We start from the raw sequence: 10,038 nt of genomic DNA on the forward strand, positions 1-10,038 counted from the left end.
TATATAGAATTTATGTTAGGCACGATGTTTGAAAATGGCTTTTTATATAGTCGTTGCTTAGTGTATAGATAAGTTCCAAATTATTATACATACCGTTGAAAAAAATCTTAATGATATGTGGCCAGCTGGCCAAATAAATACAATATTAATTATTTGTGCATTGTATATTTGCACATTGCGATTTACAACTATTTTGATGTTTGGAACAATATAGGAGGTACCCATGTGGTGACAAAGTCTTATAAAATAATCGTTTATGCCTATTTAAATTGCGTTCACTCTCAGTTACACACATCTCTATCTCTAAATCATCATAGAGAACAAAAAATGGCAAAATGTTGTGTTCTTTTCGTGGCAACAATGTGCCTTGCTAGTCTCTTAGTAGCATCTGCAGATTGGAATATTTTGAATCAAAAAACCAAATCCGGTCTCAAAATCTCTCTAAGAAACTACTGCGAGAGTTGGAGAATAAATGTTGAGTTAAACAACATTCGTGAATTTTCAGTAGTTCCATCTGAGTGTACAGATTACATTGGAAAGTACATGAGTGAGGCTCAGTTCAAGGCCGACTCTGAGGCTACGATAGAAGAATGCACACTCTACCTCAACACCCATTGTGAAATAAAGAAAGATGGCAAGGATGCTTGGATATTTGACATTGATGACACTCTTTTGTCAACTGTACCTTTCTACAAGAAACATGGAAACGGGTAAGTGTTAAATCTTGTTACTATTAACAAATCTTGCAACTTTGCATACAATTATGATTTCTTTTTTAATATATTAGGGGGGAGAAGTTGAATGCGACGGATCTTGAAGGATGGATGGCTCAAGGCAAGGCTACCGCGATTGATTATAGTCTGAACTTTTTTAATGATATTAAGAGAAGAGGAATGCAAATCATTTTGATTTCTTCAAGGAAAGAGTATCTTAGAGATGCTACTATTGACAACCTTGTTGATGCTGGTTTCCATGGTTGGAAGAGTCTTTACCTAAGGTATGCAATGGGTTCTTTTCCTTCTTCTTTTGCAATATGGAAGTTTCAACTCCAATATGTATGGGGACATTGGTCGTGGCTTTTATACCAACCATCTGGTGTGGACCTCTATAGGAACAATGAGTCCTTTCTCCCCTACAGGAAGGGGTAGAACAATTAATTTGCTTCTAGGATGATATACTTTGCTTAGAAGTTGTGTGGAAGAAAATAACATGTTTTTGAAAAGAGGCTCACTTTTATATTTTGTTTTATTGAATTAGGGGTGCAGAAGACGAATGTATGAAGGTTGAGGAATTCAAGGGCGGTGTAAGGAAAGAGTTGGTGAAAAATGGTTACCGTATATGGGGGATATTGGGAGACCAGTGGAGCAGTATCAAAGGAGTAGAAACCGGTAGAAGGCCCTTCAAGCTCCCCAATTCTCTTTACTATGTTTCTTGAAATCAAATCAAATGCCTCCTGCAACATGCAATTTTCAGTTTCATTTTCTCACATCTTACCATTTTCAAAAGTGAAATAGTATCGTACGTCTTCATTCCAAAATGGGTCTTGTTTGTATTGTCATGTAAACTAAGCTAAATGCATTTTTTTTGTTTTTGTTTTTTTTTTTTTTTTGTGTGGATCTCCATTTATTTTTTTAACCAAACCTCTTTGTGAGATTTTGAGCGAAAATGTCTTTATTAGACGTGATAAAATGGAAGGCCGGATAACGGGTTAAATCTCGGGTACCAGTTGGATTGACTGGAACCACTTTTATCTAGTGTTATTTTGTCTCTAATGAATTATTAAAATAACGTGTACCTTAATCCATCTTTCATATAGAGGAAAGGTCATCCTTTTTTTTTGCTAGCCTCTCAAGTAGAGAAAATAAAACAATATAAAATTACAGAAGAAATGATAATTGTTGTCTTTTGTTTTAGATCAAAGAATCTTTTGACTTTCTATTTCTAGACTTGTAATATGGTTTCTTGGTTTGGTGTCATTTACAATCTTATGTGCCAAGGATGGAAAAAGGAATAAAGAATCCCTCTCTTATAAGACCATGACAATCATAGTTAAAATCCATTCGAGTATTTGTTGATCTCAATTGTTTATAAAAATATGGCGGCTTATATGCAAGCTCAAATGTTGATCTCAAATTCTAGAATATGATGATCTCAAATGCTTATCTGCTAGCACAAAAACACAGATTTCCAAGAACATCATGTTCATTACCTGTGTTAATGTAAAAGTTAACAATCGAAAGCAGTAATGATAAACCATGATTATGCTTGGATACATTCTTATTACATTATGGAATTAAGTGCAAGAAATAGCACCATATAACTACAAGATTGTACTTTAATATATTTAGTTTTTGCAAATTATAGTAATATAATCTATAATTTCAAAAAATTAGAAAAAGAAATTGTCCAAGATTTCAGGGGTTATTTTCGTCATTTTCCCCAATAAACCTTGATATCCGTGAGCTTTATAACCAACTCTGGTATGTTAATGTGATTCAATGCTTCCCTATAACTTTCATAGTTTGTAAAAAAATATTACCATCAGTAAAATACGCATTATTCAACATTATAATTGTATATTTGTATAGGATACTACAAGAAAACATTTTATGACAGACAAAAAGGCCTATCATAAAATTTATGTGATATATCATAAAATATCAAGGCTTTACGACAGACAAAATGTATGTCGTAATTTATGTCGTATTTTAAAGACTAAATTAAAATGATTTTTCTCCGTTAATACTATAAGGAAAAGTTAGTAATAGCAAACAATAATATAATTATGCTATGTCGACAAGTACATGAGCACTATATAGTATGAAAAATAATTGAAGCATGTTTAAAGGATCTGAGTTAAATATTAAAACAAATAAACCCTAGGTCAGTGAAAAAAAAAACTAATGACAAAGCAGGGGAAAAAACCCGAATAGTCGAACCAATTTGAAAAAGCTACATTTTGTTGTGAGAAAAAAAACAAAAAACGAGTGTTAGGAAAAAAAATCATATTTTTATGGAAACTCTAAAAAAAATTGAAAAATGATTTGTCAAACCGGTAGGTTAGCATTATTTTTGTTTGCAAACCTACAAATAATAGTTATTATATATTAAAAAACAATGCATGGTAGAAATATATATATATATATATATATATATATATATATATATATATATATATATATATATATATATATATATATAAAGGAAAATTATGTATGATAATAACTAGAAAAACACCAAAATTTTAAATGAATTAAGTGTTTGGATGGTTTGTAAAAATAAAGAGTTGAAGGACCATTTCTACAGCTTGAATGATTTGTAAATAGCAAAGAATAATATATGAGCTATTTCTGTAGATTCTAATTTCAATAAAATGAGGCCTAAGGTAAATGAGGCCTAAGGTTTTTAAAGTATTACCTCCTAAGAGCATTAATTTTTGTTAATTAAAAAAAGAACATATAAAAATAATCGAACATAGGTTTCTCCATTACAAACCATCCTAGAAACCAATCGATCTAGTGAAATTTTGGATAACTCATTAACAAAGATCATATATGTATACGTATATCAAACATAATTAGTATCGTCCATTGTAACTTGTAAGAGGTTTCTGGGGCTTCTTATTTCCATGTTATATGATTATACGATTAGAGTTAGTATACCCTCAAAGCCCGTACGATCATTCAAAATCATCAACATCATGAAAAATCAAAGCAAGCATCGATCAACTAGGGTTGCTCCGCTCAAGAAATCAACTTGCCGCCTCACCATTTTCGTCCTCGTTTCACCACTTGTCGACTTTCCACTTCCTTATCGGTCACGCCATTGTCATTTCTGTCACCGATTCGCGATATGATTCTTCGTCATTGCCATTTCTGACATCGGTCACTCAGTTCTATTATATATTGAGAAGTAACATCTCGAACCTTTCCACTTTAACACTAAAAGCTCAGAATAAACCGTAGTTTCAGAATAATATCATTGAATTATATGCTTATTATTTTTGATTTATGAATAATAGCTTCTGAGATGAATGCTTATTATTATTACAATAGTTTTTTATTTTACTTAGTTTCTTTGTAGTTTCGACTTCATATAAGGATATACCCTAATTAGAAACATAAATTCTATGTGCAAATAATGATAACAGTGATACTTTGTAGGTTTGACTCTTACTGGAGCATCACATTGGATTGGAACAAAGTTTTTTATCATAAAAAATCAAATTTAGATACAGTTTCATCCTCCCAATTCCATATATAATTTCATATCCACCTTTTTCATATTTGCTTCAACTCTTTAATCAATGTGCCATGAATAATACTCATGTTAATTGATATGCACAAAACATTTAATAAGTATTTGGAGGATTCAAAAGAATCCCTATATAAACAACTAACTAAATAAGAATGACACCTCTAAAACAAGTAGAAAGTATGTATTTGTATAAAAGCTATGTATTTCTGTAAAAGCCTTGTCCATTACCATTAGAAGCACCTTGCAAAAGTAAATAATAATAACGATCAATAAGTTTTTCTGCAAATTAGATAGAGAAATCAAGATTCTTGAAAACATCTATAGACAATAAACCTGGTATAATATATGTGAAAATTCACCTTGATTTAAGGAAGATCCTACAGTTTTTTAATTATGGAGATGAAGCAACATCTTTTTTTACAGAAATCAGAGTTTCCTTCAATTTTCCTAACCATGCTCTTCATGTCCGAATCAAGATTCTTGAACAATGTCTAAAAGGGAAAACCAACATGAGAATATGTATTAAAAGTTAAAAATCAAATCTAGGAACAATTTGCACATTCCTGAAACCACCATACAGATTGTAAATATGAACCTAAAGCATCTGTCCCATTTAATTCAAACAAGTAGGATGTGCTTTCCTCTACACTCTTACTAATTGTTAACTGAAACAAAATATCCAAAATTACCTCTTTTCCCTTTATACTTACAAAACATTAATAACATTTTTTTATCCATATTTAGTCCTTAAACAAAAAAGTTTTGTTTTGATTACATCAATATGACAAATTTTTGTGATCCGATTTGGTCATTAAACTACAAAAAAGAATAAAATTTCAACCCAACTTACTTTATATGTTGTATGCCTACTGAAATTAGGGGTGTCGAACGGGTAAAATTTTTGGGTTTCGGGTAGAATGGGTCGGGTAGAATGAGTATTTCCTTAAGAAAATAATACCCGCTACCCGATCTATATTGTAATTCGGGTTTTCAGGTATTCGGGTTTGAGGTTGGGTCGGGTAATTATTGGGTATACCTGAAAATTTCGTAAATGACACTTGTTGATAATTTTTTATTTTTACATGTTGGTTGGTTTAATAAAAAATCGGGTAGGAAAATACTCCATACAGTTAACAAGTACATATATAATAACAATACAAATCATTATAATATGTTAGGTACTTTTTTAATTTCATTCCATGCGATAGTGAGAAACTGAGAATTCTGATGACGGTTCAGGACTTCAAGTTCAGCATCGTATTCCCTTTGCAACTTTGCGTCAACTGTCCATCCGTCTTTCATAAGAAGGAAATGAAGGTTTTGTTTTATTTGAAGTGTGCGTACGTGACTGTATTGTATATTTGGTATTACTTAAAAACGAATTTGGGTATTCGGGTATACCCGAAAATAAATATTCATACCTAAAATCCGACCTATATTATTATCGGGTTAACCTATTACCCGAATGTTCATACCCGTTACCCGTTCTACCCGACCCATTCTACCCGAATTCGGAACGGGTCGGGTGGGTATAACTGGTTTCGGGTTTTTTCGACAGGCCTAACTGAAATATATTGTGATAAAACATTATATTTTATTTTCAAAGTTATCTAAAGTGCCAAATTTGATGATATATTTGAAATGTAATTCTAAGTCAGGTGGGGTTGCTAATACTTATTCTTCGCATTTTTAATTTGATGAAATATATTATCGGAAGATACAAATAGGAATTATATTTTATCATCCCTATTTTAGTGGGCTTTTGTGCAGAGTATTGAACTACCAAAATGGATCAAAAGTGAATGGATAATATCACACATAGCATAAGCAAACTAATGGCAAACCAAATTGGCCTTTTTATAACAATGATTTTTTTTTTCTGAAATAATGAGTACATACATGTAACATATTTCAAAGTAATAAAGGAATTATTTGTTTGCTGATACATGATTCCGGGAAATAATGAGTACATACATGTAACATATTTCAAAGTAATAAAGGAATTATTTGTTTGCTGATACATGATTCCGGGACGGAATCATCCTATGGGGGAGAGAATTGTAACGCTCGTGTTTCAAGGCTAAGCATTGATGTAATAGTTAGGGTCAACAAATGTAACATATTTCAAAGTAATAAAGGAATTATTTGAGTATTATGTGAAGTATATGAAATTATGTGATTTATACTTGTTTATAATAATATAATAAATTGAGAATGAAAATAAGCGTCAAAAATAAAATGTTAGATAAACCTGATATCTATAAAGAAAGTTGTAGTGGTCGTGACAAGGATTCCGGAGATATAAAGAACGCCGAAATCCATGTTACAACGAAGAAGTTATGACCTGTTGAAGTTTCGTGACAGAACCAGCACGACGTTGTATGACGTAAAAAGTGAGTTTACAATAAAGTGCTTTTTAGCCTTAGCGATCTAAACAAAATTCGTAGTATACGTTAAACCGAGAGCGTGCATAAAAAGAATGTCCAAATCTGACTTCGTATGAGGAAGTTATGAATTTTCTAAGATTTGGCATAGCAGTGTATAGCCCGGAGTTCGAATTTTAGGTCGAGTGATTTTTATCCAACACAACCTAAATGAGAATTGAAGATTTCATTAATAGGAGATCAACGACAAAAAGACAGTCGAAACGAAGTCTGTATGCAGAAGTTATGAATTTTACACGGTCGTAAAATCGGTCGAGAATTAACCGATGGAGTCAAAAAAAGAGTTGTAGATGTTGTCAATACCTACGCGTGGCTATAAAGAACGTCGAAAACGGAGCTCGTATGCAAAAGTTACAGGGTTTAGAAGTCAGAAGGGTACTGCAGCGAAGTGCATGACGTGACGTAGAGCCATTGCTTTCTCCCCACCAGATGACGAAACGTGCCACCAACTTGACGAGTTGGGGGCCAGAAACTCGACAAGTTCATCACTTTTTCATCCTATAAATACCACCTGATATTTCCTTGATTTTTCACACCTTAAACCCATTCTTCTTCTCTCTACTCACTCTCTAAACCCTCCCAAACACCCCCAAAAGCCTAGGAAACTTCCCTAACACTAGAAGAAAGCCCCGGAGCACCAGAAGGCTTCGAGAAAAAGATTTTTTCGGTTTGGAACTCTGCCCTAGTAGAGCCCGATTTTCAAGTAAACCTCCCGGTTTCGTCGAAGCGAAGCGTTGTCCAAGTTGGAATCACCACCTTATCAAGTTAGTGCATAGTTACTTTCATCTTACATATAGATAAGAAATATTTTATATGAATTACGTGCTATGTGTGCATATTATCTGTTTACTTGAGATCTATGATGTATGAAAGATTTAACTTTGCTTTTCAGATCTAAACTGTATATGTATTTTATACCTTGAGATCTATGTTGGATGAAAGATTTAAACTTTGTTTTTCAGATCTTGACTGTATATATCTAAAAATATGTTGGGTAAAGCATGGGTAGATGAAATACTTGATGTGTGATAAAATAAAATGATGAGAGGCCTCGACATTGACGATGTTCTAGTCATCTAGCGGAGTATAGATGACGACCACTGACTTTTCTAGACAGTCCAGTGGAGCGCTAACAGCCTCGCAACCTATAGGTGTTTGTGAACGATTTGTTCACCGGTGTACTCCATCCCTCTCACGGTTGCCTTATAGACCTATATGGCTGAGGAATCCCCTTATCAGTAGTGTCCATCCCGATGAAATTCCTTAGGATAGGTCCCTTATAATAGATGTTTTAGGGACATAAAGTGGGGATAACGGGAATGGGTAATCGAGTTGAATGATTATTGAAAATAATAAACTTATTTATTGTGGGATGAAAACCTCATGTGCTCACCAGGCTCCCTAGCCTGACCCATTCATTTTTTTTTGTCTTATAGGTAATTACACAAGAGCATAGATGCGATGATCTGATGAGAGATTATGGATTATAGGCCACTAGAAATAAATAGAAATGTTGTAAGGCCAATGTTATTTTTTGGTTTATACCTTTCTTCGGAAATACTTTGATAAATTCTTATCTATATTTTTAGAAACAAATTCCGCAAAACTTTCCTTAGAAAGTTACTCTGATTTTATTATAAAGCATAAACAAAATTGGTCTTTTCTAGCCGTGAAAAATGGGGATGTCACAGAATTCCTAAAACAGGCGGAGAATGTAAAAATTGAGAATTTTCCTTCATTAATTGTTACGAGGAGTTAGGTTCTGCTCATAAAGACAAAAACTTTCCATATTGAAGGATAATATGGAAAGTGGAGTCAAAAATTAAGTAATCAAAAAGTTAAAATGGTTAGCATATTTGGAAAATATGTGACCTAATGATCCCAAAAATTAAAAGCGTTGAGAAAATCTAACTCTGATTAGAAGAGTTATGATTTATGATGAATAGAATGATGGGTTTTAGTATAATACACCATCCTATGGTGCACATACAACCCTAAATACCTTGGATCTATGTTTTCAATAATTATACATGCAAAGGAGTTTCCAAGGTATTAACCTATAACTAGCATGCAATTTGTCATAAACAATACAACATCCTCGTTAGAGTACCATACCTTTATGTGGCTTGAAGTCTTGATGTATTTTGGTGTTGCTTGAAACAATTTGGCCTTTAAGAACGCAGTGCCCCAAGTGTTTCACCTCAAATGGAATCACAACTCACCTAGGACAAAGGTGACTCTTGAGAGAGAACCTCCATGCACCAAAAACACCATAATTCTCTACGAATTTCATGTAGAACTACAAGTGGCGATTTTGGGCAATGCACTACATATTTATATGTGCGATTTCAAGGATTATGGGTATAACCCAAATCCATACCCATGGGTTTTATGATCCATGGTTCATGTGGCCCAACTCTTTATGTATCCATACATAAACTTGGTCCAACATGGATCATAAGTCCAACACATATAAATATAACTAATTGCCATAATTAGTCCCCATAGATTCAATTAGTCTCTTTTTGATCACCAAATTAATTCCAAATCAATTCTTGATCAATACTAATTAAAACATATGATTTCATATTAATATATTAGAACTTATAATATATTAATGAATCATATATAACCTTCTCTCAAGAGTGCATCCTAACAAATTGTCCTGGTGTTATGCAACATAAATTGCATTTATTATTGAACTCACTAAACGTCACAGCTTACCCTCTCAATGTTTAACAAATTGCAGGTGATAAGCATCCAGTATAGTTATATACTGATAGAAGATTTTTGAATAGTTTGAAACTATTGTATTAATAGAAGATTTTTGAATAGTTTGAAACTATTGTATTTTGTACTCCCATATGTATAAAAACTATAGAATCCTGGGAAGTTATGTAATATATAACACTTTAAAATAGTCGGTTTGTAACCAGTAGTTTGTAATCACTTTATCAATGTAAAATATTGTTTTTATGAATATGCATGTAGCATGCTTTGGAGTAACAGGTGTCAAGTATGAAAGTTTTGGTCCTTCAGAAATATGAAAGTTAGGGTCTTTCACCTGTTTAAAGTCAAGTTTTCCAGACCATATGTATTCAATATGCCAATTTAATTGACATGCATTTTCATACTCCTTGAAAAATAACCATTCAGTTTCATATAATTTTGTTACAAGTTCCACTTGTAGTAGACTTATACTTCCAATTAATTACAAGATTCATGTTGAACTATATGTTTTGGTTAAGAGATATCAAAATTCATATTCACTCTTGATATCTTACCATCTTTGTATCTTTTAACTTTTATAGAAAAAGATGCCTCCTCGTAGAAATCC

At 32.6% G+C, this 10,038-nt stretch overlaps 1 protein-coding gene across 1 annotated transcript; it reads left to right on the forward strand.

Moving 5' to 3' along the window:
• The first annotated feature begins 233 nt into the window (after positions 1-233).
• Positions 234-1,597, forward strand: LOC111908128 (acid phosphatase 1). The gene is made up of 3 exons (XM_023903967.3): positions 234-710; positions 788-997; positions 1,258-1,597. Exons 1-3 carry the CDS (start codon positions 328-330, stop codon positions 1,433-1,435), a joined length of 771 nt encoding a protein of 256 aa, XP_023759735.1. The 5' UTR covers positions 234-327; the 3' UTR covers positions 1,436-1,597.
• Positions 1,598-10,038: the final 8,441 nt, after the last annotated feature.

Source organism: Lactuca sativa, chromosome 6 (assembly GCF_002870075.4).
Source record: "Lactuca sativa cultivar Salinas chromosome 6, Lsat_Salinas_v11, whole genome shotgun sequence".
NCBI classification, from domain to species: Eukaryota; Viridiplantae; Streptophyta; class Magnoliopsida; order Asterales; family Asteraceae; genus Lactuca; species Lactuca sativa.